At 40.5% G+C, this 13,342-nt stretch overlaps 1 protein-coding gene across 1 annotated transcript in view; it reads left to right on the top strand.

The window, feature by feature from the left end:
* The first annotated feature begins 7,895 nt into the window (after positions 1-7,895).
* The window catches only part of MFSD14A (major facilitator superfamily domain containing 14A), a 49,559-nt gene continuing 44,112 nt past the window's right edge, over positions 7,896-13,342 (top strand). The window contains exon 1 of the mRNA XM_065908052.1: positions 7,896-8,123. Within this exon, the coding sequence (XP_065764124.1) occupies positions 8,040-8,123 (84 nt within the window). The 5' untranslated portion in view covers positions 7,896-8,039. The remainder of the gene's footprint in view (positions 8,124-13,342) is intronic.

Genomic DNA, 13,342 nt, shown 5'->3' with positions numbered 1-13,342 from the left:
ACTCAGCCTTGTTTATGGTCCAGCTCTCACATCCATACATGACTACTGGAAAAACCATAGCTTTGACTATACGGGCTTTTGTCAGAAAAGTGCTGTCTCTGCTTTTTAATATGCTGTCTAGGTTGCTCATAGCTTTTCTTCAAAAGAGCAAGCAACTTTTAATTTCATGGCTGCATCACCAGCTGCAATGATTTTGGAGCCCAGGAAAATAAAATCTGTCACTGCTTCCACTTTTTCACCTTTTATTTGCCATGAAGTGATGGGACCGGATGCCGTGATCTTAGTTTTTTGAATGTTGAGTTTTAAGCCAGCTTTTTCACTCTCCTCTTTCACTTGCATCAAGAGGCTCTTTAGTTTCTCTTTGCTTTCTGTCATTAGAGTGGTATCAACTGCATATCTGAGGTTGTTGATATTTCCTCGGGCAATCTTGATCCAATTTTGTGATTCATTAGGCACAGCATTTCGCATGATGTACTCTGCATATGTTAAGTAGGGTGACAATATACAGCCTTGTCTTACTCTTTTCCCAATTTTGAACCAGTCTGTTGTTCCATATAAGGTTCTAACTGTTGCTTCTTAACTAGCATACAGATTTCTCAGGAGGCAGATACAGTGGTCTGGTATTCCCATCTCTTTAGGAATTTTCCACAATTTGTTGTGATCCACACAGTCAAAGGCTTTCAGGCTTTCTCTAGTCAGTGAAGCAGAAGTTTTTGTGGCATTTCCTTGCTTTCTCTGATCCAGTGGATGTTGGCAACTTGATATCTCGTTTCTCTGCCTCTTCTAAAGCTAACTTGTACATCTCAAAACTCACTTCACATACTGCTGAAGCCTAGCTTGAAGGATTTTGAATATAACCTTTTAGCATGTGAAATGAGTGCAAATGTACGGTAGTTGAGCATTCTTTGGCACTGTGCTTCTTTGGGATTGGCATGAAAACTGACCTTTTCCAGTCCTGTGCCACTGCTATTTTCCAAATTTGCTGACATATTGAATGCAGCACTTTCACAGCATCGTGTTTTAGGATTTTAAATAGCTCAGCTGGAATTCCATCACCTCCACTACAACAATTACTAACATTTTGCCGCTAGCTTTATCAGGACACTTTACTCCTAAAATAAGGACATTTTTCCTAATTAAATTCAATCCCATTGTCACACTTAACAAAATTTAAATTGATTGTACCATCTATATTCATATTCAGATATTTCCAATTGTCTCAAAAATGAACTTTTCTAGGGTTTTTCTTGTTGTGATCTATTCAATTAAGGTTCATATTTTCTATTTGATTGTCTCTTTTAGCCTGGAAGAGACTTCCTCGTACCCTGATGGCTTTTTTCCCCTTGTCATGACTTTTTGAAGAATCTAAGTTACTTGACATCTGTGCTTGATCTGTCTATATACTTGATTTGTTTTATTTGCATTTCCTTTGAACTGGAAGTCTATAGGTTTGATTAAATTCAGGTTAAATGTTTTTTGAAAGAGCATTTCATGGATTATCTTATAGGTTTTATATTGTATCATATCAGAAGACACGAAATTCTAGATTGTCTCATTATTGATGATAATTGTTCAGTTAACATTATGACTAACAGATCTTTCCATTGTAAAGGTCATTTTTCTCCCTTTAGTAATAGTATTCTTTAGGGTAATATTTTGGCACCATGAGAATGTTCTTTTTTCTAACAGTGTTTTATTTAATGTCTCTAGCATCAACTGATGATCTTAATTGAATCGTTTATCACACTGAAGTGCAAAATGATGGTTTAAAATTTTTAATTCTCAAAACAAATTTTTTTTCAAATTCTCTAATTTTCTTTTACGTTTATTAGTTTGTTCTCTATTTTAAAAAGACTATTTCCCTCCTTCCTTTTTCCCAAAGTTCTCTTTCTCTTTTTTTCAAGAATCAATGCTTTTTGTATATTATCTATGGTGAATCAGATCACTAGCCCAGGTGGGATGCATGAGACGAGTGCTCGGGCCTGGTGCACTGGGAGGACCCAGAGGAATCGGGTGGAGAGGGAGGTGGGAGGGGGGATCGGGATGGGGAATACGTGTAACTCAATGGCTGATTCGTGTCAATGTATGACAAAACCCACAAAAAAAAAAAAAAGAATCAATGCTTTTGTTCTTCAATAGTCAGTTATATCATAGTTATTTTTGATGTTCCTATTGTGAGCCAGAAGCCAGTGTAAGTCACTGCAAACTAGCTTCTGTATCTTTTAGACATGACCACATTAGTCTTTGAATTCTTCCTTTCTTCAGGTATAACAACATGTCCCAGACGTGCCTCGTGTTCCAAACCTGGGGAATATTAGCTATTTCTTCAAGAAGCCCTATCTATTCCTTTTCAGGGGAAATGAAATTTTAACTCCCATTTGTTTCTGGGCCATATTTCAGTGGGCATAGCTAGGAAATAACATTTTTAAGAATTCAGAAATTCAAATTGATGTTTACAATTAAATTTAAGGATTACAGGCTTTTTTATTACTTTATATTTTCCTCTCTTTTCTCTTGCAGTAAAAATATTGGTTTTGAGTAAAAATGTATTTGCTTGTGCTGTAAGCTGTGGTTAGTTACTCAGTTGTGTCCGACTCTTTGCCACCCCGTGGACTGTAGACGTCCCGGTTCCTCTGTCCTTGGGATTCTCCAGGCAAGAATACTGGAGTGGGTAGCCATTCCCTTCACTAGGGGAATCTTCCCGACCTAGGAATTGAACTGGGGTCCCCTGCATTGCAGAAAGATTCTTTACCAGCTGAGCTACCAGAGAAGCCCATAATTGTGTATATGTTTTACTTATAGCTTATGTTTCAGCACTATAATAGCAGTATTACTGATGGTAAACATACAAAATAAAATTTAAGATCGCTGCAATTCTGTCCTTAGAATAATAGCCCACTAAGAAAATGTAGTCAGAGTACAGTGTTCAAAAGTTAATGAAAATTACTCTTTTCTCTACATAGTTATGTTAAAATGTGATATAACTAATTTCATTTGTTTTTCTTTGGATTCAATTTTGTATTTGTTTAAAATTTTTATGGTTTTTGAATGTGAAGCATTTACATGGCTCAAAGTTAAACTATGAAAAAGTACACTCAGAGTAACCTAGCTGTCATGCCTATGCTTCTACTCCATTCCTAACCAGCTCTTATAGGTAATTATTTTCATTAGCTGCTAGTTTATCTTTCCTGTGTTTCTTCTTAAAAAATGAGTGTATATATTGCTGTATTTACTGTTTCTTTCACTACGCGGAGTGTTCCTTGCTTTTAGAATTTCTTTTTATCTTTAGAACATAAAAGGTTTTTACGTTCTAATGGTTTACATTTATACTGATAACATTTTATGTAATGCTGTAAAAGACCCCTTTTTGCTTTTCCAAGCTTCTACTATCATTTGCCACCTTATGTATTTATTTTTTGGCCACACCACAGAACATGTGAGATCTTAGTTCCCCAACCAGGGATGGAACTCGAGTCCCCTGCAATGGAAGGTGGAGACTTAACGCCCAGCCCACCAGGGCAGACTCTGCCGTTTTAGATGATATACTTTGACTCCCATCCAATTGCCTTTGTGCCAACCAACAAACTTACTCTACTCCTTTCTCCCATCTTCCCTTATTTATTTAGTTGCCTTCTTTCTATCTGAAATTTTTAGAACATAAAACATTTACACACTATTTTCTCATCCTAGTTTGTTATAAAATTCAATATATTTTAGTATACTAATATACTTTATAAATATATTTAATGTACTTAAATATATTTAAGTACATTTAATACTCTTCAATACTTTAGCCAAAGGCTCCCCAACCAACTCTTTGAAACTGGATGAAGCTTTTCTAGTTAAGTACTTACAAGGAGTTCTTGTAAGTACAATATTCCTCAAGTTCTAGCATGTTTAAACTTTCTAGAGCCTAGACACTTTTAAGTACAGCTTTACATACTATAAAATCTTTGGCTCACAGTATGTGTCCTTGAGTTTTTTTTTCTTTTTTTTTTTTAATGTTGCTCCACTGCTGTGTTGCTTGGTGTTATTTTCAAGAAGTCTGGCACCACTTGATTTTTTTTCCCCTTTGGAAAAAATGCTTTTGTTTGTTGTTTTCCTGTAGGCCCAGGGAATTTTTTCCATGTCATTTTCTGATCCTTATTTTCTCTATTTTTCTTCATAGCTGATTTACTCCTCTCCTCCATGTTTCTTACCTTCATGTTTTTAGAAATCCTGTAATTTAGGTTTCACATTTTGGATGATTTTATTTTTTCAGTATATTGCCTGAGTTTGCTCAAGTCTTATCTTCCTATTGAATTTTTAACTCAATCCTTTCACATCTGCAATGTGAAAGATTCTCTATTTAATGATATTTAATTCATATTGGAGTGAGATATAGCTTTCCTGTGTCATATTTTCTAGAGGGTAGTATTTTCTATTAACGGAAAAGTTGTCATTTTCTGTTTTTGTTTTTTTTTTTTTTAAAGAATAGGCTTTTATGGGGTGGGGCTTTGGTGGCTTTTTCTGTTCTTGATGAAACGGGTAGGATTTTCTTAAAGACGAGGTAGTTCTACAGAAGCCAGGTGACTGTTTCATAGTTAAGGAGGCCCTCTTCTGTTCACATGGCAAAATGCAATTTCTTTAATAAAGGGCACATTTAATAAATGTGGGCTGGAAAAGGGCACATTTAATAATGGGGGCTGGAGAAGAAAATGACAACCCACTCCAGTATTCTTGCCTGGAGAAGCCCATGGACGGAGGAGCCTGGTACTCTACAGTCCACAGGGTCACAAAGAGTTGGACACGACTGAGCGACCTCTCTTTCACTTTAGGGGGCTGGATTCTGTAACACAATCTTGTTTATTTAGGAATATTTAGCTGCAACCACTTGCTGTTTTTACCAGGGATTTCTCTCATGAAATGTTCTAAGGAACTTTCCAAACATAGGTTTTTGCCTGTTTTCAAGTCTGATTCTTGACTTTCTCATTAATTTTGGCAACTTTAATATCCTTTCAAATCATTCCTTTTTGCTTATGTTAGCTAATGCTAGTTTCTGTTGACTATCACCAGAGAACCCTAACTGACATGTCAACCTCTCAGTGTAAAGTCTGAATCTTCATGACCCAAATCACATATAAAGCCACAAGAATTATATATTCACAATAAGTCTGTTAGAACAAGCCTCATCTCTGTTTACTATTGCAGCTCTTCTAGCACAATGCCTGGGACATTCTGGACATTCAGTGTGTGTTAAATTTTTCTTATTACCTCTTTTTTTTACAACAGCACTTACTACAATTTCCAATTATCTTCCTTTTGTGTTTGTTTTATAGCCTGTCCCCCAGTGTAATTCAGCTCTATGCAGATAAATACCATGTCATTCATCGATGTATCTCCAGTGTCTAGTAAAACAGTGACAGACAGAGGTACTCTAATATTTTTTGAATGACTGACTCAGTTCTTAGGATGATAAAACTGGTACAGCTGGATGAAGGGTGATTTTAATAAAGAGTAACCATACAAAACATGGTCTTACCAGGCTTCTTCATTCATCCAAAACAGGCTCCTGGGCATTTAAATTATGAAATCTATCTCATCTTACTTTCTCTGGAGTTTCAATTCAATTTCCATAAGAGAACATTTTAAAACAAATGTTGAGTTTACTTATTATAGGAACACAAAACTTGAAGTATCAAGCTAAAATGCTTTTCTTTTTCCTTCCATGGAAATTGATTTGTTTGCCATTTCTAGTCAGTTATTGAAATAGGAAAATTCAATCAAATTTACTTTTTAACATAATAAAATAATTTTAAGCTCACAGAAAAGTTGCAATAATAGTACCAAGAACACACATTCCCTTTACCCTATTATTATCTATAGCGGTGTACCAAAGTTGTGTACCAAATTACCCCAAGGTTTAGTGGCTTAAAACAATAATTTTTTTATCTTACAGTTTCTGAGAGTCAGGAAACTGGGAGTGGCTAAGCCGGGTGGTCCTAGCTCAGGGTTTCCTGAAGTCACAGGCAGGATGTTGGCAGGGGTTCTTATTGTTCTGTCACTCAGTCGTGTCTGACTCTTTGTGACCCCATGGACTGCAGCATGCCAGGCTTCCCTGTCCTTCAGTCTCCTGGAATTTGCTCAAACTCATGTCCATTGAGTTAGTAATGCCATCCAGCCATCTCATCTTCTGCCACCCCGTTCTCCTCCTGTCCTCAATCTTTCCCAGCATCAGGGTCTTTCCAATGAGTCGGTTCTTCGAATCAGGTGGCTAAGGTATTGCAGCTGCACCTGCAGCTGCAGCATCAGTCCTTCTAATGGATATTTAGGGCTGATTTCCTTTAGGACTGACTAGCAGGGGCTACTTTCAGCCACAGCCTTGATCAGGACTGGAGGACCGACTCCAAGATGACTCGCTCACATATCTGTTGATAGGCAGCCTCAGTTCCTGGACACCAGGATGTCCCTACAGGCTGCTTAAGTGTCCTCATGACATGGCAGCTGGATTCCACTAAACTTGGGTTCCGAGTGAATGAAAAAGAGAGGGCTAGCAGGAAGATGCAGAGCCTTTTATGACCTAAGTCATTACTTTGCCGACAAAGGTCCGTCTAGTCAAAGCTATGGTTTTTCCAGCAATCATGTATGGATGTGAGAATAGGACCATAAAGTTGAGCACAGAATTGATGCTTTTGAAACTCTGGTGTTGGAAAAGACTCTTGAGATTCCCTTGGACTGCAGGGAGATCAAGCCAGTCAATGGTAAAAGAAACTTCTACGCATACCTCCTTACATATACGTACATGTTAGTTCCTAACTATTTAAAAGTAGGTAGCATGTATCACCGGGCTTCCCAGGTGGCACTAGTGGTAAAGAACCCGCCTGCCAGTGCAGAGACTTAAGAGACCCAGGATCGATTAATGGATCCGGAAGATTCCCTGGAGGCATGACAGCCCACCTCAGTATCCTTGCCTGGAGAATCCCAAGGACAGAGGAGCCTGGGGGACTACAGTCCATTGGGTCTCAAAGAGCCAGCGACTAAGCACGCACACACGCGGCATAGCATGCATCACATTCCTTCACTCCTTAAGACTTCAGTGTATATTTCTTAAGGAAAAGGATATTCTTTTATATTACACAGTACAGTCAATACAATCAAATTTAACATCGTGATACTTTAATCTGAAGTCCATAGTCCACTTGTGACAGCTGTCCTTTTTCGCAATTTCCCCATTAAATTATTTTTTAAACAACCAGGTAAAACAAGTAGTGGGCTACAAAGGGTGTCCTCAGTTCAGTTCAGTGGCTCAGTCGTGTCCGACTCTTTGTGATCCCATGGACTGCAGCAAGCCAGGCTTCCCTGTCCATCACCAACTCCCGGAGTTTATCCAAACTCATGTCCATTGAGTCGGTGATGCCATCCAACCATCTCAACCTCTGTCGTCCCCTTCTCCTCCCTAGGTTCTATCCGTTTTTACTGGCAGGGAATAAAGAAAAGGTCCCATCTGGGGCCAGGGTGCTGCTGGAAAAAGACTTGCTTCAACGTCTCCTTCGGTTCCAGTGTTGGTCAGAACACAGCCGGAGCAGCCCTAATAGCTGAGGACGCCTGGCTGAAATTCCAGTATAACTGTGTATCAGCTGTATTTCCTCGAGCATGTAACATTCAGAAACTTACAATTCTTCCTCGGTTAGGGGCTCTATCACGGCCCCCAGCGCCCAGGGCTGCGGTGAGGACTGAACGAGTGACGGGCATAGGGCTCCCTTCGCAGGCAGCCCGCCCGCAGGTGGCCCTGCCGCGCGCCGCCCGCTTCCCTCGCGGCTTCCCTCCCAGCGCCGACCGCCGGGCGGCCGAGCGGGCGGGGCGCGTCACGTGGGCGGGGCGGGGCGCACTCGTCGGCCGATCGCACGATGTGACGCGCCGCCGGAGGCAGGCCGGGCCCTCAAGATGGCGGCGGGTGCCCCGAGCGGCTCGGCCCGGCAGTAGTAGCGGGACGGCACTCGCCGCTGGGGCCGGCCGCCCCGGGAGTGGCTGCAGCAGCGCCAGGAATCGAGGATGGTAAAATGACCCAGGGGAAGAAGAAGAAAAGGGCCGCGAACCGCAGTATCATGCTGGCCAAAAAGATCATCATTAAGGACGGAGGCACGGTGAGCTGGGGTACCGAGCCGGGGAGTGTCGGGCCGGATCTCTTTCTGCTCCCGACGCGGCCGCCTGCAGTCGCCCCTGACTGCCCCCACCGCTCCCGCGGGGCCGGTGTCTCGGGCTCCCGGCTCTTTCCTCTCTGGCCCCGGCCTGCGGCCTCCGGGGCACATCCTCCCGGATGGCGAAGGCTCCCGCCTCTCCGGCACCTGCCGCACTGCCCTCCGGCCGTCGCTGGAGGCCCTGCGGCCTCGAGCCCACGCGCGCCGCCGTCGCGGGCAGGAATCGACGCCGGGCTCCGCCGCCCCCCTCGCCTCCGCAGCCTCGTCGGCGCCGTCCAGGCCCCGCGAGGCGGTGGCCGCGCTCTGGAAGCGGCCGGCAGCGACCCCTGCCTTCCCGTATGCTGCTCCCGGGGTGGCATCTGGCGCGGCGACCCCGCTGGGGCCCCGTGGGGCGCTCGCCCCCTTTCTCCACGCCGTTCGGGGTCAGTGCCCCTGCTCTCGGCCGCGTCCGGTGCGCTCAACGCTGTCCGAAGGTGGGCCCTGCTCCTCGCCGCCCGCCGTCGGGACTGTGACGGAGGACACCGGGGCCTAGACTTCAGTCTAGTTTTCAAAGAGTCACCACCCTCTTGTTTTAAAATCACCTGGTGTATTTTAAAACAGGAATACTCGATAGAGTTGGTCATGGCCTGAGGGTTAGAAGACCTTAGAAAGGAAGACAGATTGAGGACGAGAAAAATTTTTTTGCTGTTTAGAAATACTGTCATCAAAATCAACTTTAGGCATTGTGCTGTTGTTAACCGGCAGGGGAGGTAGGCCTTTTAATTGAAAATAACTCACCTCTTTTTTTCTTTTTTTTTTTTTAATGCTGAAAATTCTTCGTTGCTCCTCTCTGGTCTTTCCTGCATTCTTTGATATCAAGTTCTGAAGTAGTATAGAAAAGTGAAAGTCATTTCACTTTTTCGAGAAATGTGCAGGAATGGTTTCTTTTATTCCGTGTTTGTTTGGAGCCCTCCATTGCTAGCACAGTACTCAATGTGTAATTAGGCCACCATTAAGGATTTGCTAAATTAATTTGAAATCAGTTACAACTTGATTTGGACATTTCCGAATATGGCCCAGTCAGTATGCTAAAATTTAGAAAGCTTGGGACGTATGTAGCAATTTCGTTATATACCTTTGAAAGTGAAAGTGAAGTTGCTCAGTAGTGTCCGACTTTTTGTGACCCTATGGGCTATAGCCTACCAAGACTCCTTCGTTCATGGGATTTTCCAGGCAAGAGTACTGGAGTGGGTTGCCACTCCAAGGGATCTTCCCGACTCAGGGATCGAACCCAGGTCTCCCGCATTGTAGGCAGATACTTTACCGTCTGAGCCACGAGGAAAGTCTGTATACCTTTAGTAACTGTCAAATCTATAGATGTCAGTAGCTTTGACATTTGGTGCAAAAAGAACCTTTGAAATTCAAGTCCTCAGATCTCATGTTTTAATTAAACATTAAAAACATTTGATTAAAAACAACATTTGATTAAATCAGTTATGAATTGTCATGGCCAACTTAGTTAGAACTTCATTGGGGGAAGAGAAATGACTTGAAAAAACACTGGTGCCTTTACCAGTCATAAGGACTTAATATTTTAATTTTTTCATACAGTCAACAAAATAGAAGCAGCAAAGAATTGTATTTTGTAGAAGCAATTAATATTTAAGATTAATATTCTTTTTAAAAGATAAACTGTGTTCAGGAAGCACACCTCCATTTTACTTGTAAAATTCAGTTTTGTTACCTCTCAAGTTTTTTTTAACTCACTTTATAGCAATTAAATCTTGTGAGATTTGGGACAGGTTTTTGTTTTTTTTTAATCTTGGTATTTATTAAAGTTGTGAATTTATAGTTTGCTTTTGGACACAAAACACAATTTTTACCCCAGCAGTGGATTTTTAAGAGGGCATAGAGAATAAATGAATGCTTCTTTTGAGGGATGTTCACATGGGGGTATTATCATTCATCATTTTTGTACCCTTATGCTGCACTTTCCATTCTCAGAGCACTGGACGCCTCTTTAGAATAAGGACTTTGTTTATGCATCTTTGAATCCCACAGGGCCTACTGTGAATTTAAAGTGATAAAAATACATTTAGAGTGATTTTTAAAAATGAGTAGCACATTCTAAAGATCATTTTTTAGTGTAATTTATTCATTCCTATATATAATCGGGATATTTCTGTTTCTTGAAGTGCCAGGGTAATTTTTTTGCACTGTTTGTATTTTAATCTACTCTGGCCGTAAGTGAAAATACATATAATTATTATAGTCATAAAAATTGTTTTAAAATCACATTTGTTTTTCTTCTCTATTTAAAATTGATCAGATTATTTGAACACCTTGGTGTCTGAGGCTATATGGTCATACATGAAAGGCTCTGAACAGTGTTTCACATCCCTGGCCAATGGCACTGACCTGATCCCCTTCCATTTTCTTTCTAGTATTCAACAATGTTAAGATTATTTTGCTTTGTCCCCTGCAAATGGCACCTTTTAAAGCTGGATCAGCCAGTTGTAATGTTCGTAAAGCAAAATAAGTAATGAGTTGTTAATGGTTTATCAAAAACTTAGCACATATTTGTTGTAGTTTTTAACAGTTGAAGAAGTGAACCTTTCTAAACAAGCCAGGTTAATCATAAGTTACTAAATGTTTTTCTTTTCTTGAAATTGTATTTCAGTTGGCTCTGAAGCCTAGGTAAGACTGACTAATATGTTGTCTATTTGAGTAGTATGCGATTAAGGTACATTATATGAGGGTGTGATTCTATATCGGGAGTTCTTAACTTGGGTTTGTTCACCCTGAAGTTATTTGTAAAATTTTCTTTGTACATCTCTCTAGGGAAATTCCATAAAGGTTTCATACTTCCTGAAAGTTTAAGAACAGTTGTTTTGTATGAAAACAACATAAGTAACTAAAGAATAGTTTCACAGGTTAAATTAAATAAATATTTACTGGGCTTCCCTGGTGGCTCAGTTGGTAAAGAATCTGCCAGCAATGCGGGAGACTTTGATCCTGGGTTGGGAAGATCCCCTGGAGGAGGGCATGGCAACCCACTCCGGTATCTTTATCTGGAGAATCGCCATGGACAGAGGAGCCTGGGGGGGCTGCAGTCCATGAGGTCACAAAGAGTCGGCTACGACTGAGCGACATTAACTTTCGGTCATCTAGTGTATACCATTTTACTGATGAAAGTAACTGTGACGTTATTGGTGAATTTTGCTTTTGGAAGCATTTACACATAGAATTGGGCTTCCCAGGTGGTTCAGTGGGCAAGGAATCTGCCTACTATGCAGGAGATGCAGGAGACACGGGTTCGATTCCTGGGTCGGGAAGATCCCTTGGAGGGGGGCATGGCAACCCACTCCAGTATTCTTGCTAGAGAATACCATGGACAAGAGGAGCCTGATGGGCTACATGAGGTCAAAAGAGTCGGACACTACTGAAGCGATTGAGCAGGCACACATAGGATTACTGTATTTAGTTATGTTTTAAAGTATGTAACATTTTGCTACATCTCTTATTCATTGCAGACCATTGAGGAGAGTTCGATTAAAACTGCTTTCTGACATTTTAGAATGCTTCTGGTTTTGCTGTTAAATCATTCCTATGTTTTGTTGTTAGTCACCAAATTGTGTCAGACTCTTTGCAACCCCATGGACTGTACACCCCCCCACCCCCAGGCTTCTCTGTCCGTAGGATTTCCCGGAGATGGAACCTGTGTCTCCTGCATTGGCAGGCGGATTCTTTACCACTGAGCCTCCAGGTTGTTTATAAGTGTTGGTAGAGACTAAGAACCTCAGAGTTACTTACATGAGTTATTTGTATTATCAAAGATAGAATTTTCCTTATGATTTTTTAAGTTTACTTGTTTATTATTCTGATTTTTATTGTTTTGTGAATACAGAGACTACATCTCTGATAAAGTGAAAAAATTTAGATTTTTTTCACAAGCAAATTGGTAAAATGACTTTAAAGATCAGATAGAAAGCAAAGCACATGTGAATTGATTTATTAGAAGTACCTGACAAAAGTAGAATTGACATTTCAAATATGCCCAGAGATGCAGAGAGATTTTTATTCCTGATTGCTCTGATTTTAATGACAATAAATAGGAGTCAAAAACCATTTTGGAAGTCTGACCCTAAGCTCTGATCCTTTGCACTCTTCACCTGCTAGGATGACTGAAGGAGTTGCAGAATAGCTCTCTGAACCCCCAGAGAGCGGCCACTGGTTCCTAGAGTGCACGCAAACCAGGAAGAGGGCCAGGTGCCTTTCAAAGAGCAGCTCTTCTTTGATATCACTCGCCTTTGCTAGAAACATCAGGATGTACACATGTCCATGGCAAGCTTGTGGCAGGCAGAACCATGAATGATTTACCTGTCTGCCTCTGTGAGTCAACACTTGCTTTAGGGTAGCATGTTTGGGAGTAAATGAGTAAGCGGTTTTCTCTGTTTATATTTCCAATTTGTCTTACTATAGTTTGAAAACCTGCTTCCCATCATCATCTGTGGAAATTCACTTACAGTTGAAGTGTCGAAGTTTAGGAAAAAGAATAGCTTTTCTCAATAATCATTCTGACAAGTATATATGATTTAAATTTTCAATTATTTAAAAGCTCAAATTGTCTTTTAGCATTATTTTGAATTGGAAGTGACAGTTAAAGTAACAGTTGACCATTTCAGCCAGAGTACATATATCAGGATCCCTAAAATGGGTTCGTCTCTTTCAATGCCAGATCGCAGTAGCTTATTCTTAATAATAGCTCTATTTTCTCAATAGTGTATAAATGCAGTTACCAATTCTACCACAGGAAATACTTCTTAGGGAGTCTTTTTAGCAAGAGGTAGTTGATATTTTATCACTTGGCTATATAAATTGAGTAATCAGAGATCACACTAGGACCATTCTTGAGCTTCGACTCTATCCTAGACATTGGTGACAGTTTGAGTTTTGTGTTAATGGTTTTGTGTTTTCTTTGTTTTTTAATTTTTAATATTAATTTACCTTTTTAGTGAACTTAGTTTATAGTTATTTCAACTATGTAACCCATTCGGTGTTCATGAGGATAAGCATTTAATGTAATGATGATTTAACTTGATGTAACAGCCAGCCACATATTTTCCTCTTAAGAATAGAGAGTGCTGCAATAGATTGTCATGTTACTTATCTTTTCAAAATTTATC

Source organism: Muntiacus reevesi, chromosome 1 (genome assembly GCF_963930625.1).
Source record: "Muntiacus reevesi chromosome 1, mMunRee1.1, whole genome shotgun sequence".
In the NCBI taxonomy this organism is placed as follows: domain Eukaryota; kingdom Metazoa; phylum Chordata; class Mammalia; order Artiodactyla; family Cervidae; genus Muntiacus; species Muntiacus reevesi.
The sequence above is the reverse complement of the archived record's forward strand: the minus strand, read 5'-3'. Positions and strand labels throughout refer to the sequence as shown.